We start from the raw sequence: 26,776 nt of genomic DNA, 5'->3' as shown, positions 1-26,776 counted from the left end.
TATAAGAGACTCACTTCAAACCCAAAAGCACACACAGACTAAAAGTAAAGGGATGGAAAAAGATATTTCATGTCAATAATAGGGAGAAAAATCAGGAGTTACAGTACTGGTATCAGGCAAAATAGACTTCAAAACAAAGAAAGTAACAAGAGACAAAGAAGGACATTACAGAATAATAAGGGGGTCAGTCCAACAGGAGGATATAACCATTATAAATACCTATCCCTTAACATAGGAGGACCTGCATATGTGAAACAAATAACAAAATAATTAAAGAGGGAAATAGAATGCAATGCATTCATTTTAGGAGATGTCAACACACCATTCACATCAATAGAGAGATCAACTAGACAGAAAATAAGTAAGGAGACAGAGGCACTGAACAACACATTAGAACAGATGGACCTAACAGACATCTACGAACACTCCACCCAAAAGCAGCAGGATAAACATTCTTCTCAAGTGCACATGGGACATTTTTGAGAATAGATCACATACTAGGCCACAAAAAGAGCCTCAATAAATTCAGAAGGATTGAAATTTTACCAGCCAGCTTCTCAGACCACAAAGATATGAAACTAGAAATAAATTACCAAAGAGAACAAAAAAGCCCACAGACACATGAAGGCTTAAAAACTTGCTCCTAAACACTCAATGGATCAATGACCAAATAAAAACAGAGATCAAGCAATATATGGAGGCAAATGAAAACAATAACACCTCAAAATCTGCTGGACACAACGAAGGCCGCACTAAGAGGGAAGTATATTGCAATAAAGGCTTACCTCAAGAAAGAAGAACAATCCCAAATGAACAGTCTAAACTTACAATTAATGAAACTAGGTAAAGAAGAACAAATGAGGACCAAAGGTCAGTAGAAGAAGGGACATAATAAAGATCAGAGGAGAAATAATTAAAATCAATGAGACTAAAACAACAGAAAGAATCAATGAAAACAGGAGCTGGTTCTTTGAGAAAATAAACAAAATAGATAACCCCTAGCCACACTTACCAAGAAAAAAAGAGAGTTTACACACATAAACAGAATCAGAAATGAGAAAGGAAAAGTCACTACGGACAACACAGAAATATAAAGAATTATGAGAGAATACTATGAAAAATAATATGTTAATGAATTGGGTAACCTAGAAGAAATGGACAACTTCCTAGAAAAATACAACCTTCCAAGGCTTTCTTGTCCAGGAAGAGACAGAAAATCTGAACAGACCAATTACCAGCAATGAAATTGAATTGTTAATCAAAAAACCACCTAAGAACAAAATCCCTGAACCAGGTGGCTTCACCACTGAATTTTATTAAACATTTAGAGAAGACCTAATACCCATCCTCCTTAAAGTTTTCTGAAGAGTAAAAGAGAAGGGAATGCTTCCAAACTCATTCTATGAGTCCAGCATCACTCTAATACCAAAACCAGCCAAAAAAATACCACAAAAAAGAAAACTACAGACCAATATCCCTGATGAACATAGATGCAAAAATACTCAACAGAATATTAGCAAACCAAATTCAAAAATACATCAAAAAGGTCATCCATAATGATCAAGTAGGATTTATTCCAGGGATGCAGGGATAGTGCAATATTTGAAAACCAATCAATGACAAACACATCAAACAAAGGAAGTACAAAAATCAAATGATCATCTCAATAGATGCTAGAAAAACATTTGACAAAATTCAACATCCATTCATGATAAAACTCTCAACAAAATGGGCATACAGAGCAAGTACCTCAACATAATAAAGGCCATATATGATGAATCCACAGCGAACATCATACTTAAAAGTGAAAAGTTGAAAGTTTTTCCTCTAAGATCAGGAACAAGACAAGGATGCCCACTCTCCCCATTTTTATTCACCATATTACTGGAGGTCCTAACCAAAGCAATCAGACAACACAGAAATAAAAAGCATTCAGATTGGTAAGGAAGAAGTTGACATGATATTGTACATAAAATCCCTAAAGAATTCACCCCAAAACTACTAGAACTAACACTGAATTCAGCAAAGTTGAAGGATACAAAAGTAATACACAGTAATCTGTGGCATTCCTATTTACTAATTAGCAGAAAGAGAAATCAGGAAAACAATTCCATTTACAATTGCATCAAAAAGAATAAAATATCTAAGAATAAACCTAACCAAGGAGATGAAAGACCTGCACCCTGAAAACTACAGGACACTCATGACAGAAAGTAAAGAAGACACCAATAAATAAAAATACATCCTGTGCTCATGGATGGAAATAATTAATATTGTCAAAATGGCCATCCTGCCTGAAGCAATCTACAGATTCAGTGCAATCTCTATTAAAATACCAACACTATTCTTCAGTGAACTAGAATAAATAATTCTAAAATTCATATGGAATCACAAAAGACCCCAAATAGCCAAAGCAATCCTGAGAAGGAAGAATAAAGCTGGGGGATTATGCTCCCCACCTTCAAGCTCTACCACAAAGCTACAGTAATGAAGACAATTTGGTAATGGCACAAGAACAGACCCATAGGTCAATGGAATAGCATAGAGGGTCCAGAAATAAATCCACATACATATGGTCAATTTATATAAAATAAAGGAGCCATGGATATACAATGAGGAAATGACAGCCTCCTCAACAACTGGTGTTGGAAAAACTGGACAGCTACATGTAAGAGATGAAACTGGATTATTGTCTAACACCATACACAAAAGTAAACTCAAAATGGATCAAAAACCTGAATGTAAGTCATAAAACCATAAAACTATTAGATGAAAACACAGGCAAAAATCTCTTGCATATAAATATGAGCAAGTTTTCCTGAACACATCTCCTCGGGCAAGGGAAACAAAATAAAAAATGAACAAACAAGACTACATTATGCTAAAAAGGTTCTGTACAGCAAAGGACACCATCAGCAGAACAAAAAGATATCCTACAGTATGGGAGAATATATTTGTAAATGATATATCTAACAAGGGATTAACATCCAAAATATATAAAGAACTCACATGCCTCAACACCCAAAAAGCAAATAATCCTATTAAAAAATGGGTGGAGGATATGAACAGACACTTCTCCAAAGAAGAAATTCAGATGGCCAACAGGCACATGCAAAGATGCTTCACATTTGTAATCATCAGGGAAATGCAAATTAAAACCACAATGAGATATCACCTCACACCAGTTAGGATGGCCAACATCCAAAAGACAAGCAACAACAAATGCTGGTGAGGATGTGGAGAAAAGGGAACCCTCCTACACTGCTGGTGGGAATGTAAATTAGTTCAGCTATTGTGGAAAGCAATATGGGGGTTCCTCAAAAAACTAAAAATAGAAATACCATTTGACGCAAGAATTCCACTCCTAGGAATTTACCCAAAGAAAACAGAAACCCAGATTCAAAAAGACATCTGAACCCCTATGTTTATCACAGCACTATTTACAATAGCCAATATTTGGAAGCAACCTAAGTGTCCATCAATAGATGAATTTATAAAGAAGATGTGGTACATATATACAGTGGAATATTATTCACCCATTAGAAGAAAACAGATTTTACCATTTGCAACAACATGGATGGAGGTAGAGGTTATTATGCTCAGTGAAATAAGCCAGGCAGAGAAAGGGAAGTACGAAATGATTTCAGTCATTAGTGGAGTGTAACAACAAAACAATACTGAAGGAACAAAGCAGCAGCAGACTTACAGACTCTAAGAAGGGACTAGTGGTCACCAAAGGGAAAGGGGTTGGGGGGGGCATGGGGGATGGAGGGAGAAGAGGATTAAGGGCATTATGATTAGCACCCATAATGTAGGGGGGGTCATGGGGAAGACAGTATAGCACAAGAAGACAAATAGCGACTCTATATTATTTTACTATGCTGATGGACAGTGACTGCAATGGGGTGTTGGGAGGACTCAATAATATGGGTGAATGTAGTAACCACAATGTTGCTCATGTGAAACCTTCATAAAATTGTGTATCAATGATAATTTAATAAGAAGAAAAATAAGAAGAAAGATTATTGAGAAAATAAAGATTAAATAAATTATAATACATCTTATGTGCTGATATGGAAAGATATACTAGGGAGAAAATGTCCAAATTGTGTCAGCTTTAAAAAAAACAACAACAACTCTGATCTTACCATCTGACTTGTGATATGGATTGTTAATTGATCAATAAATCCCCTGTAAGGCCCTCCCCTGCTGGGTAGGTCTCTCCTCTACTTCCGCTAACCCCCATTATTCTGAATTTCCTGCTTTAATTTTTCATAAGTACAGACTTGAGGCCTAGGCATCTAGAATCACATTCAGATAAATTATGTTGCTTACAGTGAGAGGTATTTACCCCTGTTCCTTGATGTAAGCTGTGACATGACAATCTGAACTATTAGAAGTATAAATTGGAAGTGATTATTTCCATCACAAAAAGCATCAGAATGTAAGTCTTTGAAATAACACATGACATGAATATACTTAAAATCTGATTCAACTAGCAAGAATTCTGTTTTTCATAAAAATTTTAGGACCTCAAGTGATATACAAATTGAGGTAAGATGATTTTTCTTATAAGTATACTCATTTGTTCAACAAACACTCTTCATGTATACCCATTGTATACCAAGTATCATTTGGCACCAGGGACATGGTTGAATAACATACAGACCTTATCAAAAGAATATTCCACACAATCACATCTGATAAATAAGTGCAACAGAAGTGTACAAAATGAGTAACTGCTTGTGGAAAATAAACTCCTTGACAAAAAACACTGGGTGTCACAGATGGCTGCATGAGCTTTAGCCTAATTTCGGTCCTGCTGTCTCACTCCCCTGTTTTCTTATACAGAACGATTCTGAGCCCAGGTTCACCTCCCTACAGTACAGAGAGCCAACCCAATAGGAGGGCGGGGAATTATTGATTTGGAATGATCAAAGAATATAAAGAGCTACAAAGCTGAAGTCTAGTTTACATGAAAGTCATCATAAATCTCAGCGAATTATACCTTAAAAATATTTTGATGGGTAGACCTCTACAGCTGGACTAGCTCCAATTCCAGTAACATATGTTATACCTTTAGCCATACAGACACTTTCAATTCATCAATATTCACCCAAACAATTTGCCTTCACCCAAACACCCAAACTATCTTGCTTTCAAGCAACAGAAGTCAATTCTGATGAATTTGAGCAAAAGGACGGTACTGAAAGAATCTTTGAACAGCTAAGCCTTGAGAAACACAGACACAAGACATGCTGAGTGTCCATACTGCAAAGAAGTTCTCTCTACTGCCATGGCTCAATCTTCACTTGGCTCCAAGGAGTCATGGACTCCTGACCATTCCAGTCCACATCTCAGCTTTCCAGGAGCAAGAATATAGTTAGCTTAGTTTTGACCAAGTGCCTGACTCTAGACTAGTCAAGGGAAAGGCTCTGTGTACATAACGCCTAATTACAGAGAGGGGAGAATGGGTGTGAACAGTGACATTGTCTTTTGCATTAAAATAAGTTTTAAAATAGGTAGCTTCTTTAGGAAGTTAAGTTTCTTAGTTTTCCACATTGCTTCTTTTCTTACCCTGCCTATAGGACAAGAACTATGGGGCCTGTTGGAAGACAACTGGAAGTGAGGAAAGAATAAAAGAATAAGATGAGTATAACATACAACCTGACACTCTACATTCATCTCAACAGGGAAGTACTATTTTGTAATTTACTCTTCATCCTATGGACATGGAGTGTTCAGGAAAAATAAGAGTCACTTAGAGGCATAAACCAATCCTGGAGTCAGGGGGACAGAAGGAGGTTTACTCCAAAGCCCTAACTAGAGCATTCTATTCCATTAAGTGGCCAGGAGAGTGAGTGATTCCTGGGAATCAGTGTCTCATAGTATTTCCAATATTGTTCTGACAAGGAGACATTACCTTTCTTCATGATTGATGAAAAGCAAAAACAAAGAAACAAAAATCCTTACAAACAAAAAACAGGATGAGGAGGAAGCAAAGGTTCTGGGTTGACATACATATGAAGACTCTCTAAATATAGAAATATATGTCTTTAAGAATCGAATGCGTCTACTGTTTCTTTCTGTTGGAAAGGTTGTTTGATGAGCTTGGTTTTGAATTACATGAAAAGACTTATGCACCGTGAACACTTTGAGTCTAATGAGAAATGTCAAATGGAAAGTGTAACTAAAAGAGTCTTGTTCAAAAAGTCCCTTCTGATGAAACCTGAGATCAGTATTGATGAATTTGGCTTGCTCAATTTTTGCTTAGTGTAATGAACAGGGTTGCTAGAAGTTATTTTAGCTATATTTCGTCAGCATGCCAATAGAGTTTTTTCAGCATTCCTCTAGCCACACATGTGGCATACATTTGTTATTTACAATATATACACAGGAAATGCTTGATTGATGAGATAACCCCTTTTTCAGAAAGATCTTTTCCAAATGAGGTCTTATACTCTATGTGTTAAATGAAGTACCATAAAGTTACTGAAATATACTTTTTCACCCCTAGATTTTATTTCTGATAAAAGTATTACAAGGATGATATTTTTGTAGAAAATATGGGATATAAAATATGGTTACAGATAAATGTAGATTGTGTCTATATATTTTTCCCCTTATATGCCCTCTAAGCCTTTGTGTCTGGTATGATGCTTAAGTAAATATGAGAGGAGACAGAACAGGAGAAGGGGCAGAAATTGAGATTGGGATGGTTTCTGGATAAAATGCAATCATATTGGGTAGATCATTCTATTCCTGCAGATTTTAAGGTATACTCTTATATCCATATTGTATATTATGTTGTATAAGAACTATAAGTGTTCAAAGTAGCATCTATGGAGTTTTATAAATGATTTAAATTTAACTTTGAAACCTTAGTATTACTATAATACAAATGTTCCCATTTAATTTAAGAATGTAAATTTTGCTTTTAAAGGAGGGAACAGAATTTAGGACAATATCAAATTCCTATCATTTGGCATGGTATGAGTTATTGGTTTTCAGTCTGACCACATCCAAAGATAGCTCTGTGCAGCTTTAAGACTCTTCAGGAGTCTTATACAATTTATATGCACATAAAAGCTAAGATTACTTTTTAGAAAATAACTCTTTTCCTTCCCAAATCATCACCTTACAGGCTTCCTTTCAACAGTAGTATCCAAAAGTACACTTCGTGGACAATTATATTCACAAAAATAAAATACTAATATATATCATTTGTATGTATTAATATACATTTAATTATATATAAAATATTCATATATATTTGTACATAAATGTGTCTGGGATTGTATGATTTGACACAATTATTAACACTAACATATATTAGGCCCTATTCTAAATGATTTACAGATACTCACTTACTCTGCATAATAACTTTATAAGAGGCATAATTATTATTATTATTATTCTCATTTTACAGATGATGAAACAGAGGTGCAGGTAAGTTTTGTAAATTGCCTTACGTCTCACTCTAAAATGGCTGAGCCAGGATTGGTACCGAGCCGACTACAGGCAGAATCTGCATGCTTACTAGCCATACTATAGAGCAGAGGTCAGCTTATCTCACCCCTTTTTCAGTAAAGAGCCATATCATACATAGTTTAGGCTCCATGGGCCACATACAATTTCTGTTGCATATTCTTCTTTTTTTACCAGTTATTTTTAAATACTCTTCATGGACCATTACAAAAACAGACCATGCGCTGAATTTGTCCTGTAGGTCTAGCTGCCAACCCCAATGTATTGCCAAATTTTCTCAGGCAACAATTTTTTTTTAATGTGTATGTAAGAAATGTAGACAAAATGGCTTTACTTTCTGTGGAAAACTACTTTGTTGACTGCAGTTTCTTCCAAAGACCCTCAGTCAACCTTTCTAAGACCTGCCTTCTCCACCCTTTGACCACCCCTATGGTTGAGCAACTGGCAGTTCAGTTTTTATAATGTGAGCCCACCCACCAGTCTCAGTTGACTGGCCTGTGGTGATCATGTGACTTATCCGTGTCAGAGAATTGGGAATTCTTACCTTGAGTGATATTCTCCATCTATTCAGCCTGACGGTCTGTATCAGATGAAATGGGAGGCTCTTCAGTGGCATGGTTTCCACCACTTGAACTGGAGCAGGGAAAGCCAGCTCTGCAAAGGGAGAAAATGAAGTTGACACACGGAGAAGAGCAGAGATGACACATGGAAAAAGGATCTTGACAGTCGGTCCTTCCTTCAGCTTACTCCTAGGGCCCAGCTGCACTCTCATCCTTGGATTTCCTGAGAAAACTCAGATTTCCTTTTAATAAATCTCTCTTCTCTCCCAGTTATCTGGCATTGATTTCTGTTGCTTTCAACCAAAACTAATACTTTTTTACATATGCCACTTTTAATCAGCCACCATTTTTAGGCAGGGAAATTATTTTTAGGGAATTGGCTCAATAAGAGTTTAAGGAGATGCATTCATTCAAATTAGTCAAGCATGTCTTTAGTTCAGGGACCTCCATTTAAACATTTAAATACATCTCTAAAGTAAGATCCTAACTGAACACTTAGCAAAATGTGGTTGCTCAATGGCATTCATTTCCCCATCTCCACCAGCAGCAGCTCTAGTCACTCGAAGGTGAGAAGCTGATGTGTAGTCCAACAATCTTTCAACTTCCTACTGTGCTTCTGGCACTTGTCTCCCCTGAGGCTGTCACATGACCTGGAATGGTGTCTGGGCCAGAGTAGTCACCTCAATACAGGTCGAATTTTTAAAATCAGTAAATATATATTTTAATGATATTTAGATGTTTAAATTAAGTACTCAAAAGGCACCTCTTTATTTGAAAGAGATTTTGAGTTCAGATAACTAGTCATAAAAAATGATTTATGGAAGCCTGAAACTTCCCCAAAAGAAATAAATAAGAAAAAAGGGGGAAATCAGGCTGAGGGGAATCTTTTTTAAGATAGTCATATGAGAAAATGTGATGACTGTGACAACTGAAGGAAAGGACTTGTTCGGTTGTTAAGTTTTTAGTGCTTTTTAAATAAATTGGGTTGCAACAAAATGTATAGAATTGTTGAATCCTTTAGGAGCATCCAGTTGTAACTCACTTGTGGAATTAATAGGGGCTATGTCTCCACCATCTCTTCTCCTGGAAGCCACATATAACAGTCACACTTCCAGGGAAAATGGCAAAAATCCATTTCTCTTTTTTTTCTAAGTGTGTTTTGAAGAATGGCCAAGGAATCTGCCAACCCAGTGAGATCAGTCTCACCAGCTGCTTTCTCAAGTTGAATTCTACCAGCCAAGTGAATTGACTTACATAGATGGGATGCTGTATGGAAAAGTGGGTTTCTTTAAAAAATTCATAGATTCTTTTTAAGGGAACAATCACATGGACTTCTCAGCATCAGAAGATGGGCTGATATTTGTTGCCCTGTATCATCTTCCAAAGAGGCCAGCCTCATTATGAGTCCTATTGAGGCTTCTAGACTAAACCAATGACACTGACGATTATTTGCCACTAAACATTAGTTGGATACAGTGCATTTCCTATTGCACATTCTTGTATGTATACCTGAAGACTCTTTATTATAAATATAAAACACCAGAAGACATATTCTGCAGTTTCCACAGCTCTAGTCTCACTTCATTTCCCCCCACCACACAACTGCCTTCAATTGTTCTTAACTTTACCCCTTTAAGTCAGGAGGTCATTTGGAAACAGTCCCACTTGAAAAGCAAGAATCTATATTTGAAACATAGAAACCCACTTTTCAAAGTTTGAAGGTATTTTTATTCGAGCATTCAGTTGATAATGACTTGTCCGTCAGTTGCCAAACTACTTTCTCCCTTGAGATCCTTTTTGTTTCTTTGTTATTACACAAAATAATAGTTCTTTGGTACTCATTTCCTGAAGAAGATTACTTTTCAGCATCAGGCTTCACTAACAAGCCTTTTCCCAGCCACAGACTGCAAATCTACAATGTGACTAAGCAGGGTGACTTTCCAAGTAACAATGACTGTAGGATAAAATAGAAAAATAAGAGTAAGAGAGTTTTCTGAGCTTCTCCACTGAATTTTTATGGCTGCTTAGAAATGAGCACTTCACTGGTCTGTCCTCATACAAGGGAGAAAAGTTTAGCCAGAACAGGGATGCAACTCCCAAACCAGGACTTAAGGGCTTGCCAAAAAAGGAAACAATACTCATGACTTGGAGGGATCCATGTCAGAATAGGGATGTGGAGCGGTTCAAACACTCTCAGAAGATTCCACTTCGTTACAGATGATTATTTAATGTAGCGAGTCCCTTGGGCCTGGTCCAGGGACTAGATATAAGTCCATACATGCTGAATAGCTATTGTGTGAAGATGAGAAGAGAAAAGGGAATACTAGATTTGAAGTCAGAATCTGGACCATTAAAACCTGCTGGCTACTGTACTGAAAAGATATTCAAGCTCAGTGAGTTTCAATTTTCCTTATCTGTTAATTAGACATCATATCTAGTTCACAATCCTGTTTCAAGAGCTAAATGAAACAATCTGTGTGCAAATGTCGAGGCAGTACAATAGGCTTACAATAATGAATCCAATTTTTCTCTAATATCATCCAGAGGGCAATGACAATGTGAGCCAGCTCAAAGCAGCTGAAAATGACAGCTGGCGTGGCCACCAAAGACACCCATAGAAAAATGCAAATCCATATCAAGATGATGCCTCCCTTGATGGACACTCTTAATGCAGCTGGGAATTCAGAGAATTTTTGTATCTCTAATTAATGCAATAAGAGGACAGAGGACTTCAGGAATGCATGTAGGATTTCTTTAAAAGCCAACCATAATGCCAGGAAAGACCTCTCTATAAAACCTGAAGTTAACAAAATTCAATGCGCAATGACAAGGAACAGCAAACATCCCTTGGGTTTTATGGCTTAGAGATTGTGTACCTGTCATAGTTTGGGTTTCTCAGGAAACAGACTTTGGGGATGGAGATTTGCATGAAGGGATTTAATTGGGGAATAAGTTCTCTGAGAGAGCAGCAAGAGCAGGACTGAGCAAAGTGAGAAACTGAGCCACAGTGCTGGAACCACAGCCTCAGACAATTCTACAGGTGCCAAGGGGCTGGAACATCCCATCAAAGGTTTCCGAAATTGAGACAAAGGGAGCTCGACATTAATCCCCAGGTTTTGACCAGTCATTGAATACAGGCTATACCCAGAGAGAGGGTGTATGTAGACTTGGGTGAGACAGCTTTATTCAGCTAAGGGCATTTCCTCAAAAGGTACTCAGCTGCAAGTGGTCAGAAGTCACTACTCGTGGTAGCTGGAGAAATAAATGCCTCACCCTGCAGCAGGACTTGGGTACACTGCAGATCCACTAGCAACTGCTCCTTGCCACCCAACACCACTTGCTTCATATAGCAAGTCCATTCCATCTGGAAACAACTCCCGTGAGATTCTATCTAGTTTGTGCTTTTTCCTGGGGACATTTTCAAGAGGACAGTTATTGAGACAAATGAGAACTGCCTTTGCAGCTGGTCACAGGGACATACTTGGTACTCATGTCTACGTTATCCTCTTACCCTCTGCTAGCACCTCCGTAAGTCTTGGTGGTTTACCATGTGTGGACTCAGACCCTCATTCCTGAGGCACCTATGCCCCTGGTTCAAATGCCCCACTCAGGCTGTCACTGCAGTGCATGACCACTTACTATCAAAACTGTACAGGAGAGAACCAAGAAACATCCCCATTGGATCACCTGGGCACCAAAGGCACTCTTCCCCACCCAGTGTTACTTAAGAGCAGCCCTATCTTCTCCTAAATGATTAGGGTCTATTACTCCTGCTGGAATGATGAGTCATTTTCTTGTCTTATGATGTGCTGACAATCAGAGTCCAAACTAGCTAAGCTGCAATGACGCCTTAGAAAGTAATCGGATTCTTGCTGTGTCCCCTATGAATGTGTTCTGTTTCTGGGCACCTCTTGAACTAAAGAGCTTAAAGTTGCAGAAATACAAAGTACAAATGCCTCCAAGTAGGTCACTTGAAATGATAATAAGCTGGGTTACTTCCATGCCCATCCCTTGGTTCCTGGGTGCAAGTATGCCACCTATTAAGGATACAGCCTATGGAAGTGAATTTAGAGTGTATAGAGCACCTGTAGTGTAGTAGTCCATCCTCACAGGTTACCACCTCACAACTGGCACCCCAGCTACACCGTCAAAAAGCTGTCCCACTTCCCTTGTGAGCTGCTGGCTTCTGAGTAATACGGTATATAGTAGGACAGGTGGACCCTTAGTCATGTTCTCAGTGCCATCCTCATTTATGAGTCCCTTGTCTGAGGCAATACTTTGTGGTTTCCTGTTTCAGTGAATATAACCCTCTATACACTACTAAATAGTGGGGTGCCATGGCCCCCTCATCAGGAAAGGCAGACCCACATCTAGAACACACATCAATTCCAGTCAAGATGAATCATTGCCCCCATTTAGAGTGTAAGGGGGTACAGAGTGGCTGGTCGGTTTGCAAGGACAGCCCTGCATCAGGGGCTCAGATTGGACAGGTTGGGAAGTGGGACGTTAGCTCAGTCAGCTTTGGTGAGTGGGAGCCCATTCGCTGGGCTTCCCATCCCCGTCATCAAGGATACTCTGCTTATGTGCCTATTGTGCCCAAAGTGGGGCAGCCAGTTGCAGTCTGGCTGACCTCAACTGTTTAAGTCATCTTCTTTAGCGCCTCTTCCATGAAAGTGGTTTCTCAGTGGGAAACATCAAGTGATACAAAGACCTTCAAACTTCATGCCCACTCACACAGTTCATTTACATGCCTGTGACTTCCCAAACCTCTTTGCCTCTAATACCCTGGTCTTTCTGCTTCCAAGCTCTTGGCAAACTGCCAACCATCCACCACTGCCCATATCCATATGCAGTCTTTTATCCACATTTCTTTCCACACTATGTGGATGCCAGATCACCTGCCCAAGCTCTGACCATTGGGAGGAATTCCCCTACACTTTTCAGGGCCACTCATGAGTAGAGCTATAGTGCAGCAGGAAACCATTTTCAGTATACCCCCAACCCATGAATGAGTTCAGACTTGTCCCTCTCCTGTCAGTTGGATGTAGAGACCCTCCCCCTGCACGTACAAGCTGAAATAGAGTAACTGGGATAGTGGTAGATGATATGGTTGTCTAGGAGCATGTTTAAGCATTTATTTGCACTCTCTGACCGTGTTCTTGCTCAATCCTGGATGTACCAGCTCCATCTTAACAATGGATTTCTTCTGGCCTGCCTGGTAGTAGGACTTGATGGCGCAAATAGAACTGAGCTCATGATGGTCACTGGATGTTCCATGTTCAGGTAGGTGCTCAATCTCTACCAGGGCCCAGTAGTACACCAGGATACATTTTTAAAATGGTGTATAATATTCTGCTACAAATGGCATGGCCTTACTCCAATCCCTTGTGGCTTTCTCAGATCAGGAGACTGAGAGACTAGGTGATGCCAGGAACAAGATACAATATTTTGCCCCTTAGTGAAGTGAATGCCCTAGCATGCACCAGACCATGGGACCCCTAAAATTTCACTGATGTTTCAAGACCCTGAATTTTTGCTCCCACTCTCTGGATAGCATGTGTTGTATGAGGGCCTCCAGTGTATTCTCCACATTTTTTTCATCTGGTCCAAATAACAAATGTCATCGATACTGTGGACCAATGTAATGTTCCACAAAATTTCCAAATGGTCTAGTTCCCTTTGGACTATACTGTGAAAGAGTAAACTGGTAGACTGTATTGAAGGTGGGAGAGTAAACATAGCATTGCGGCAAGACCACGAATATATATGTTGACAATTCCATGCAAATGCAAACTGCATCTAGTCTTCCTTCTTTATGGGGATAGAAAAGGCACTATTTGCCAAATCAATGGACGCATACATGTACCTGAGGACATATTAATCAGTAAAGATTACCACATCTAAAACAGCAGTTGTAGTTGGGGACACTACTTGGTTGAATGTGTGGACGTCCACTACCATTTTCTAGGACCATTTGGTTTTTGTAAGTGCCAGTGTAATGAATTAACTGGAAATATAATGAACACTACCATCCCTGAATTGTTTAGGATTTTCATGGTGACACTAATCTCTGTAGTTCTAATGAACGTGCTATTATTTTTACTTACTATATTAAACACCAGGCATAAAGCAGATTTGGAGGCCTCCAATTGGTCTTCCTTGTTATGAAAATTCTTACTACATAGTCCAGAGAACTGATAGGGGTGGGTGTTTCCTCCAGTTACCAAAGATGTCCTTCCAGTTGTATAACTGGACCAAGAAAATAACCACTGGGTGGGCCCTAGACCCAGTGGACCCACTGTGAGCCAAACCTGGCCAGTACCTCATTTATAACCTGACTCCCATATGTCTCTACTTTAACAGGAGGGCAGTGATAATGTTTTGGGGCCTTAAAATTCAATATCAACTTGGACTATGTGTCCAAGAGTCCACAGAATATTTGATACATTCCCCAATGTATGGTTTCCCAAGTAGATGGCCATAGTTCCTTCTGGGGAATGACTTGGGGGTACAGTTAATGTATGGAGTTGTTATGGCATTAGAAGTTCATTCTTCCTGAATACTCAGCCTCTCCTTTACCAACTGGGTTTCCGTGAACACTGAAGATTGGCTCAGGTCCTGATGCAGGGTTAGGAATTGTGAATTGCTATTAAAGCAGCTTCTCTCAGACTCCTGATCTGAAATCCTTCATTCCTTTGGTTAAATAACACTCTCATTGGCTCCCTAATCCTTGCCCTTAAGAATATTATATTTTATTAACTATCTCCAAAGCTCTCTGTGGGTCAGGCTGCCAGGCTGCCATTCCAACCTTGCTGTGTATTACTGGAACATCTCCCGTCATGCTTCTGATGAGCAAGTACCCCCACCTGTCCTGTAATACAAAGCTCCACTCAGTCCCATTGCATCTAAGTCCAATTCTACCATAGTACCCTTCTATTGGCCCTGGCCCCAGAGGACAGCCAGCTACCAAGCCTCTCAGCAATGCCGTGGCCCCTCTTACCAGGGCATTCTTTATCACTGTGGTTAGTAGAGTGTCCTTTAAACCCTCACACAGAATATAGCTGGTTGATGGGGTTTGCAGATTTCCAGGCCCTCTTCTCGGAGGGTTTTGATTTATTTATCATCTTCCATGACAGCTCTAGCAATTCTCCACTCAGGGGGACCACCATTTTCTCCAAGCTTTCAGAGCAATTGCAGCAGCATGCCAGCATCACAGCCTGGGGTCCTTCCCAGGTGTTAAATCTTGTATTATAACAGAATGCTCCCACATCAACACGCTTGCCTGATCCAGCTGTATAGCTCCTGCCCCCCACTTGATTCAGGACTCATAGGATCCATATTTTCCCATCTCCTCCTCATATAAGGTGGGTAATTCTTGCAGCTTCTTGGGATATAGGTCCTTTCCTCCCTCAGCAAAAAAGCACTTCCCCTGCTAGGTTATACTGTAATCTGACCCTAATTGTTGGTCTACTGGCCAGGAAGGTGGTGATGGTAATCCTGAGGGGCTTCACATCATCCAACACAAATACTTCCTTATCTATTTCAAAGAGGGGTGTGTGCTAGACTGTAGAGGGAGGAGCAGACCCACTGCCAGCCCAGAGGGTTGAGGGAGAAAGAAAAATATTTTAAGGATACAGAATTTGCAAGTGTATTGTCACCATGCCAAATCACAGGATCTCAGTTCTTTCCAATCAGTGTCCTAGGCTCAGCAGGACAGACTTGCCAGAGTGGAGACTTCAGCCTCCTCCGAGTGCTCTGCCACCCTGACCACTGAGAGCTAAATTATGGCTCATCTGCTTTTGCTCTTCTCCAACTGCAGGAGATGAGAATCTTTTATATGCTGTCATGGGATTTCTGGCTTTCACATCTAGGATTAAACTTGTAATTAATCACCCTCAGCCTATCATTGTCTCTTTCCAGTTCCTCAAAGACCCTAGCAAGAGCTATCCAATTCCACAGCCCTTCTAACTACTACATGAACCTTTCGAAAGCCTGAAATATTGCACCCAGCAGTGCATTCCCTTCCACCTTTGTCTCATTCAAGTTCAACACCAGTGACCATTTTAACTATGGCTCTGTAACCACATGGCAGGAGTTATCAGCAGCCCCTCTGCCATCAGTGAATGGGGCTTCATTTCCAGCCAATTGACAGGTCACCCAGTTAAAAAATCCCATTCTGGAATCTGCTTCTTAAGTCAGTTCCTGGTACCTAGAGTCATAGGTCAGCTTCCCTGGATAGACTCTAACACAATAATTTACACAGAGGAAGTTTACTGGTGAGTTGTCTTGGGAACAGCCCCTGTGCAGGAGCAAGATCAATGGGTGTGGATGCAGGGAGAATTTGAACTGTATGATACATTTACAACTGCACCCTCAACCGACCTTATGTAAAGGTCAGGGGCTGAAATGGCTCTGCAGCAATGTCCCTAATTGAGGCATGGAGCCCAGGTCCTCCTACACCCATTTGGCCAGCCACTGGATACGGCCTTCCTTCAGGGAAGGCTGTAACCTTGAGTAAGACAGCTCACTTTGGCCAAGGGCAATTCCCAGACAGGAAGTCAGACATGAGTCCTCAGCAGCCACAAGTCCTGGCAAGTGAAAAAACAAGTGCCTCAGTTTTGATAAGAAATCAGTCTAAACATCATAGCATCCACTATGTTATCTAAGAAATAAAGAGTCTGGAATTTAAAATAAATTATTATCTGAAGAACTGTAATATGTCACTCAGGAAATAATGTATTTGGAGAAGTATTAGTGAACTGATAAATAACTACAAAGATAGAGGAAATATAAATTTTTCAATGTTCAAGCATTATAGCAGGAAATGGGTGCCTTGATCCACATAACAGTAAAAGCTAACTTTATTCAACAAGCACTAAGAGCTTAATAAATATTAACTTATTTAATCTACATATAACCATGTAAGTTATTTACTCTTGTCATTCCCATTTTCAGATGAGAAAACCAAGACCCAGAGAGGTTAAATTATCTGTTCAAATTACAATACCTAGTAAATGTCAGAGCTGGGATCTGAATCCTAGCAATCTATGCTCTCAGCCACTATGCTAACCTACTTCCCTTACATGTTAGATCTTGTTTTAAGTACTTTACAGTACAAGCCATTTAATGATTTTAACAGCCCTATTATGAGGTTGGTTCCATTATTAACCCTATTTAACAGGAGAGGAAATTAAGGGTAAACATTTATTTTGTTCAGTAAGATGCTTCCTGGTGTTCATTTAATTTATTAAATACTCATGTTTAGAACACAGAATCCTGACTCTATCACTTACTAGCCATGTGACTTTAGCCAAGTTACTTAACTTCTTCAGCCTATTTCCTCCTATGTAAAATAGGGAGCCACCCATTGGGTTGTTGATATATTCGGCTCTCCAACACCCACAGTAAGGACTCACTAACTGTAGACCAGCGTCAGCATCAACATCAGCAGCTTCATCATCATCACTATTAGGAGAACCATTCAAATGTCCAAATAAGCATTCCTGTTCATTTGGCAGTTATATATCTTAGTTAATAAATTAGAATGAGGGGGGAAGATCGGAAGATGGCAGTGTGAGTAGAGCAGCGGAAATCTCCTCCCAAAACCACATATATCTATGAAAATATAACAAAGACAACTCTTCCTAGAATAAAGACCAGAGGACACAGGACAATATCCAGACCACATCCGCACCTGAGAGAACCCAGCGCCTCGCGAAGGGGGTAAGATACAAGCCCCGGCCCCGCGGGAGCCGAGCGCCCCTCCCCCCAGCTCCCGGCAGGAGAAGAATAGGCAGAGTGGGAGGGAGACGGAGCCCAGGAATGCTGAAGACACAGCCCCAGCCATCCGGGCCAGAGTGCAGACACAGTTCGTGCGCAGGGGGCCCTGGATACTAGGGAAACAGGGCAGCAAGAACAGTGACCAGGCACCGGAGGCCTGGCGCCAGAGGACACCAGAAAAGCAAGTGACCTTTTTCTTTTTTTTTTTTTTTTTGTGATCGTTGTTTTGTTTTGGCGGGTGATTTTTGGAAGTCTTAAAGGGGCAGGGCAGGACACTTAATCCAGAGGTAGGGAATCCAGGGATCTCTGGGCACCCTAACCCCTGGGCTGCAGGGAGCTGGGAGGCCCCTTACAGAGATAAATAGCCTCCAGGCCGCTACCCCTCCAACGCGACTCCACCACTTTGGAGTAGCTGCCCGAACCAGGCCACGCCCACAGCAACAGCGGAGATTAACTCCATAGCAGCCGGGCAGGAAGCAGAAGCCCTGTCTGCGCGCAGCTGCGCAGCACAAGCCACTAGAGGTCGCTGTTCTCCCAGGAGAGGAGGGCCACAAACCAACAAGAAGGGAAGACCTTCCAGCCGTCACTCGTCCCAGCTCTGCAAACTATTCCTATCACCATGAAAAGGCAAAGCTACAGGCTGACAAAGATCACAGAGACAACACCAGAGAAGGAGACAGACCTAACCAGTCTCCCTGAAAAAGAATTCAAAATAAGAATCATAAACATGCTGACAGAGATGCAGAGAAATACGCAAGAGAAATGGGATGAAGTCTGGAGGGAGATCACAGACGCCAGAAAGGAGATCACAGAAATGAAACAAACTCTGGAAGGGTTTAGAAGCAAAATGGATAGGATGCAAGAGGCCATGGATGGAATTGAAACCAGAGAACAGGAACGCATAGAAGCTGACATAGAGAGAGACAAAAGGACCTCCAGGAATGAAACAATATTAAGAGAACTGTGTGACCAATCCAAAAGGAACAATATCCGTATTACAGGGGTTCCAGAAGAAGAAGAGAGAGGAAAAGAGATGGAAAGTATCTTAGAAGAAATAATTGCTCAAAACTTCCCCAAACTGGGGGAGGAAATAATCGAACAGACTACGGAAGTACACAGAACCCCCAACAGAAAGGATCCAAGGAGGACAACACCAAGACACATAATAATTAAAATGGCAAAGATCAAGGACAAGGAAAGAGTTTTAAAGGCAGCTAGAGAGAAAAAGGTCACCTATAAAGGAAAACCCATCAGGCTAACATCAGACTTCTCAACAGAAACCCTACAGGCCAGAAGAGAATGGCATGATATATTTAATACAATGAAACAGAAGGGCCTTGAACCAAGGATACTGTATCCAGCACGACTATCATTCAAATATGATGGTGGGATTAAACAATTCCCAGACAAACAAAAGCTGAGGGAATTTGCTTTCCACAAACCACCTCTACAGAACATCTTACAGGGACTGCTCTAGATGGGAGCACTCCTAGAAAGAGCACAGCACAAAACACCCAACATATGAAGAATCGAGGAGGAGGAACAAGAAGGGAGAGAAGAAAAGAATCTCCAGACAGTGTATATAACAGCTCAATAAGTGAGCTAAGTTAGGCAGTAAGATACTAAAGAGGCTAACCTTGAACCTTTGGTAACCACGAATTTAAAGCCTGCAATGGCAATAAGTACATATCTTTCAATAGTCACCCTAAACGTTAATGGGCAGAATGCACCAATCAAAAGACACAGAGTAATAGAATGGATAAAAAAGAAAGACCCATCTATATGCTGCTTACAAGAAACTCACGTCAAACCCAAAGACATGTACAGACTAAAAGTCAAGGGATGGAAAAACATATTTCAAGCAAACAACAGTGAGAAGGAAGCAGGGGTTGCAGTACTAATATCAGACAAAATAGACTTCAAAACAAAGAAAGTAACAAGAGATAAAGAAGGACACTACACAATGATAAAGGGCTCAGTCCAACAAGAGGATATAACCATTCTAAATATATATGCACCCAACACAGGAGCACCAGCATATGTGAAACAAATACTAACAGAACTAAAGGGGGAAACAGACTGCAATGCATTCATTCTAGGAGACTTCAACACACCACTCACACCAAAGGATAGATCCACTGGGCAGAAAATAAGTAAAGACACGGAAGCACTGAACAACACAGGAGAGCAGATGGACCTAATAGACATCTATAGAACTCTACATCCAAAAGCAACAGGATATACATTCCTCTCAAGTGCACATGGAACATTCTCCAGAATAGACCACATACTAGGCCACAAAAAGAGCCTCAGAAAATTCCAAAAGATTGAAATCCTACCAACCAACTTTTCAGACCACAAAGGCATAAAACTAGAAATAAACTGTACAAAGAAAGCAAAGAGGCTCACAAACACATGGAGGCTTAACAACACGCTCCTAAATAATCAATGGATCAATGACCAAATCAAAATGGAGATCCAGCAATATATGGAAACAAATGACAACAACAACACTAAGCCCCAACTTCTGTGGGACACAGCAAAAGCAGTCTTAAGAGGAAAGTATATAGCAATCCAAGCATATTTTAAAAAGGAAGAACAATCCCAAGTGAATGGTCTAATGTCACAATTATCAAAATTGGAAAAAGAAGAACAAATGAGGCCTAAGGTCAGCAGAAGGAGGGACATAATAAAGATCAGAGAAGAAATAAATAAAATTGAGAAGAATAAAACAATAGCAAAAATCAATGAAACCAAGAGCTGGTTCTTCGAGAAAATAAACAAAATAGATAAGCTTCTAGCCAGACTTATTAAGAAGAAAAGAGAGTCAACACAAATCAACAGTATCAGAAACGAGAAAGGAAAAATCACGACGGACCCCACAGAAATACAAAGAATTATTAGAGAATACTATGAAAACCTATATGCTAACAAGCTGGGAAACCTAGGAGAAATGGACAACTTCCTAGAAAAATGCAACCTTTCAAGACTGACCCAGAAAGAAACAGAAAATCTAAACAGACCAATTACCAGCAATGAAATTGAAGCGGTAATCAAAAAACTACCAAAGAACAAAACCCCCGGGCCAGATGGATTTACCTCGGAATTTTATCAGACATACAGGGAAGACATAATACCCATTCTCCTTAGAGTTTTCCAAAAAATAGAGGAGAAGGGGATACTCCCAAACTCATTCTATGAAGCTAACATCACCCTAATACCAAAACCAGGCAAAGACCCCACCAAAAAAGAAAACTACAGACCAATATCCCTGATGAACGTAGATGCAAAAATACTCAACAAAATATTAGCAAACCAAATACAAAAATACGTCAAAAGGATCATACACCATGAGCAAGTGGGATTCATCCCAGGGATGCAAGGATGGTACAACATTTGAAAATCCATCAACATCATCCACCACATCAACAAAAGGAAGGACAAAAACCACATGATCATCTCCATAGATGCAGAAAAAGCATTTGACAAAGTTCAACATCCATTCATGATAAAAACTCTCAGCAAAATGGGAAAAGAGGGCAAGTACCTCAACATAATAAAGGCCATCTATGATAAACCCACAGCTAACATTATATTGAACAGCGAGAAGCTGAAAGCATTTCCTCTTAGATCGGGAACTAGACATGGATGCCCACTCTCTCCACTGTTATTTAACATAGTACTGGAGGTCCTAGCCACGGCAATCAGACAAAACAAAAAAATACAAGGAATCCAGATTGGTAAAGAAGAAGTTAAACTGTCACTATTTGCAGATGACATGATACTGTACATAAAAATCCCTAAAGACTCCACCCCAAAACTACTAGAACTGATATCGGAATACAGCAAAGTTGCAGGATACAAAATCAACACACAGAAATCTGTGGCTTTCCTATACACTAACAATGAACCAACAGAAAGAGAAATCAGGAAAACAACTCCATTCACAATTGCATCAAAAAAAATAAAATACCTAGGAATAAACCTAACCAAAGAAGTGAAAGACTTATACTCTGAAAACTACAAGTCACTCTTAAGAGAAATTAAAGGGAACACTAACAGATGGAAACTCATCCCATGCTCGTGGCTAGGAAGAATTAATATCGTCAAAATGGTGATCCTGCCCAAAGGAATATACAGATTTGATGCAATCCCTATGAAACTACCAGCAACATTCTTCAATGAACTGGAACAAATAATTCAACAATTCATATGGAAACACCAAAGACCCCAAATAGCCAAAGCAATCCTGAGAAAGAAGAATAAAGTAGGGGGGATCTCACTCCCCAACTTCAAGCTCTACTATAAAGCCATAGTAATCAAGACAATTTGGTACTGGCACAAGAGCACAGCCACAGACCAATGGAACAGACTAGAGAATCCAGACATTAACCCAGACATATATGGTCAATTAATATTTGATAAAGGAGCCATGGACATACAATGGCGAAATGACAGTCTCTTCAACAGATGGTGCTGGCAAAACTGGACAGCTACATGTAGGAGAATGAAACTGGACCATTGTCTAACCCCATATACAAAAGTAAACTCAAAATGGATCAAAGACCTGAATGTAAGTCATGAAACCATTAAACTCTTGGAAGAAAACATAGGCAAAAACCTCTTAGACATAAACATGAGTGACCTCTTCTTGAACATATCTCCCCGGGCAAGAAAAACAACAGCAAAAATGAACAAGTGGGACTATATTAAGCTGAAAAGCTTCTGTACAGCAAAAGACACCATCAATAGAACAAAAAGGATCCCTACAGTATGGGAGAATATATTTGAAAATGACACATCCGATAAAGGCTTGACATCCAGAATATATAAAGAGCTCACATGCCTCAACAAACAAAAAACAAATAACCCAATTAAAAAATGGGCAGAGGAACTGAACAGACAGTTCTCCAAAACAGAAATACAGATGGCCAACAGACACATGAAAAGATGCTCCACATCGCTAATTATCAGAGAAATGCAAATTAAAACTACAATGAGGTATCACCTCACAACAGTAAGGATGGCTGCCATCCAAAAGACAAACAACAACAAATGTTGGCGAGGCTGTGGAGAAAGGGGAACCCTCCTACACTGCTGGTGGGAATGTAAGTTAGTTCAACCATTGTGGAAAGCAGTATGGAGGTACATCAAAATGCTCAAAACAGACACCATTTGACCCAGGAATTGCACTCCTAGGAATTTACCCTAAGAATGCAGCAATCAAGTATGAGAAAGATCAGTGCACCCCTATGTTTATCGCAGCACTATTTACAATAGCCAAGAATTGGAAGCAACCTAAATGTCTATCGATAGATGACTGGATAAAGAAGATGTGGTACATATACACAATGGAATACTACTCAGCCATAAGAAAAGGGCAAATCCTACCATTTGCAGCAACATGGATGGAGCTGGAGGGTATTATGCTCAGTGAAACAAGCCAAGCGGAGAAAGAGAAATACCAAATGATTTCACCCATCTGTGGAATATAAGAACAAAGGAAAAACTGAAGGAACAAAACAGCAGCAGAATCACAGAACTCAAGAATGGACTAACAGGTACCAAAGGGAAAGGAACTGGGGAGGATGGCTGGGTAGGGAGGGATAAGGGGGGGGAGAAGTAGGGGGGTATTAAGATTAGCATGCATGGGGGGGTGGGAGAAAAGGGAGGGCTGTACAACACAGAGAAGGCAAGTAGTAATTCTACATTTTGCTATGCTGATGGACAGTGACTGTAAAGGGGTTTATAGGGGGGACCTGGTATAGGGGAGAGCCTAGTAAACATAACATTCGTCATGTAAGTCTAGATTAGTTATTCCAAAAAAAAAAAAAAGGCAGTTCCTGTGTGGTAACCTCCAATGAGTTCCACACAATGGTATAAAGGGCATATAAAAGTGTAGGCAAAGGGTCTGTTTGTGTTTATACAGAGGATCAAAGCCTAATTGGGCTACCCCGAAAATGAACTAAGATACGATATGAAAAAGAACTTCCAACATCAGCACTCTCTGGAAGACTCATGCCAGAAGATGATCATCAAAAAACCCCAACAAAGATCCACGCACTGCTACAGGTGTAGATGCACTCTTCCCACCAGTTCCTGGACTTGCCATGGGAATGAGGAAGGAGATATCTAAGCTGGCCTGTGCATACAGTAAAACAACAAATTTGACTGGATCTATACTGTTGGAGCTCAATCAAGAATTAGGAGAAGTGCAAATTGTAGCGCTCCAAAATCTTACAACTACAGACTATTTACTGTTAAAAGAACATAAAGGATGTGAACATTCCCCAGGAATGGGTTGTTTTAATTTGTCTGATTTCTCTCAGACTGTTCAAGTTCAGTTGGACAATATCCACCATATCATAGATAAGTTTCCACAAATGCCTAAAGTGCCTAACTGGTTTTCTTGGTTTCACTGGAGATGGCTGGTAATTACAGGTATGCTTTGGTTACGTAACTATACTCCTATTATGTTAATGTGTGTGTGCAATTTAATTAGTGGTTTAAAACCTATACATGCTGAAGTTACTCTACAAGAAGATATGTCAAAGAAATAATCAATCTTCCCATGTTTTCTTCCGCCTGCTACTTCTATAGCTTTTCTTCTTCCTTCCTAATTACAACCCTTAAATAGAATTCGTGCCTCATATCAAATTTACCGAGTATCATAATTCTTCCAAGTGGTAAAGATACCTCAAGACAAATGCTGGGCATAGAAGCTACAGGGCATAAATATGCAAAGAAATAAAAAGCTAACCATTTCAAACAATAAGGCTTCTCTCTCACTTACCAACTTTACATTTCCCTGTATGGCCCTGGAAGATGACTGGTTAGCCAGAGATGGGTAAGATTCCTCAAGGGAGGAACAACCTAAGACAGGCACAGTCGCAGGGGGGTCATCAGGTGAGAAATTGGGGATCAACAGAGGTGAGGCTTAGAACCTCACCCCCCCTGTTCTGAGAGAAATCTTCTGCATATGTGGATGTTTTATTGCCCTTGTCTAGCTTGGGTTAACACATAGTCCACAGGCACACACCTGATCATCTACATTTGCTCTCTTACAACACTAAACTATGTTTTCTACCTCTATCTTGTATCTACCTACCACTTCAACATTTTATTAAAAATAATAATAATAAAGAGAGAAATGTGGTATTCACATATAAATCAAGTATAAAAATCAAATGAGTATTCATATTTGAACTGACTGTTTATAGTTCATAATGCATGAGCAAAACCAAAAGTTTCTGTGGTGACTGCCCTTGTACTGTTCACCATGTAACTTATTCACTATGTAAGAATTTGTTCTCCATGTAAGAACTTGTTTGATATGCCTCAGAAGATTGGAGACTGACGAAAATTAGGCTTGGGGTGGATTAATGATTGTGCATTGAGCATTGACTCCCCTATACAGAATTTTATTGTTGTTAACAACCATTTGATCAATAAATATGAGAGATGCCCTCACAAACAAAAAAAAAAGTACACACTTCCAAGTGTAAAATAAATAAGTAACTGGGATGTAATGTATAGCATAAGGAATATAGTCAAAATATTGTAACAACTTGGTATGGTGACAGCTGGTACCTAGAATTATCATGTATATAAATGTTGAATCACTATGTTGTACACCTGAAACTAATGTAATGTAATACTGTGTGTCAACTACCCTTCAATAAAAAATAATTATCTACAAAAAAAAAATTAGAATGAAAAGTAACTTATATACACTAACTTATTACAGCGGTCTTGTAATGTCAATTACCAATGAATAGGTCTACATACCCCAAAGTGAACTGATAAAATATACTGATGAACTCACAAACACTAAGGCAAGATGTAACCTCACATTCCAGAAGTTGGCTCTGTGAGCGCAAGCTCTCCAGCTTCCACTGAATTTGATGCACTTTCAAACTAAACAGTCTCATATTCCTTTATACCTGGAAAACACAGTGGTTATTGTGGGTCAGGACTAAAGGAAAGATGACTAAGTTCTCATGGCAGACTTTGCCATATGACCTACACATTTCATTTAACCAAGAGAGATGAATTTTTTAAAAGCACATAAGGTCAAATAGGTTCCAACAAGCCTGGGAAAGCAACTTTAGTATGTTAAATGAAAGGACAGTCCCACACAGTAGCAGGGATCATAAAAACACGCTAGGGAGCACTCTCAGAGTTAGTCTTTTGCTATTGTTTCCAAAACCTGGTAATGTTAGCATAAGCTTTTGTCTTGCGGGAAAAAAAAATGGTTTTTGAAAAAGGTCTATTTAGACAAAAAATCAATATGCAATTTGTGGAAAATGTGTCACAACCCCACAAGACCCCTGTCCTAGATATCTGCATTCACCCTTCAGATCCACTTTCTGCCTTCCTCTGCCCTGCTCTGTGTCCTGGAAGCTGACGCATACAGACTATCAATGAACTCCAATACCCTCCAGCTTCTTGCTGGGATGGTAAAAGGAGGTATCAGTAGGAGATAAGAGTGTGGGAGAAGAGTGAAGGTCTGTTTTCTTAGTCCTCTGCTTCCTTTCCTACCAGATCACATGATTTGACTACGTCCTTACACTTATGTCTCCTGCCAATAACCTTTTCCTAAAACTGTATCTTCCAGGTCCCATCCACTTGCCCCTTCTGGCCTAGGGTGGTGGGCTCCACTGCAGCCAGCTCCAAGAAGTGGCAATATCAGTGTTGCCTTCCCTGAATCTTGGCCTTCAAGATCTTCCTGAATCTTGGAAAGGCCTATACCTTTCCAAATAGTCCCTTTATTAAATTCTCAGTTACCCAACTTGAGTGTGCCACCTATTTCCTCCTGGGACTCTGACTTACACAACACACTAAAGAAACGCTAGCCCCTTTCACTCAAGGAGTACCTGTCCCTCTCCATATTTGGACCCTGTCACTGTACCTTAAGCCCTGTGCCTTCCCCCAATCCCTTCTCCATG

At 40.0% G+C, this 26,776-nt stretch overlaps 1 protein-coding gene across 1 annotated transcript in view; it reads right to left on the bottom strand.

The window, feature by feature from the left end:
- DMRT2 (doublesex and mab-3 related transcription factor 2) overlaps nucleotides 1–26,776 on the bottom strand; it is a 702,116-nt gene that overhangs the window by 389,094 nt on the left and 286,246 nt on the right. The window contains exon 5 of the mRNA XM_057498608.1: nucleotides 8,033–8,142. Coding sequence (XP_057354591.1) covers nucleotides 8,033–8,142 — 110 coding nt within the window. The remainder of the gene's footprint in view (nucleotides 1–8,032; nucleotides 8,143–26,776) is intronic.

This window comes from Manis pentadactyla, chromosome 3 (genome assembly GCF_030020395.1).
Source record: "Manis pentadactyla isolate mManPen7 chromosome 3, mManPen7.hap1, whole genome shotgun sequence".
NCBI classification, from domain to species: domain Eukaryota; kingdom Metazoa; phylum Chordata; class Mammalia; order Pholidota; family Manidae; genus Manis; species Manis pentadactyla.
The sequence above is the reverse complement of the archived record's forward strand: the minus strand, read 5'-3'. Positions and strand labels throughout refer to the sequence as shown.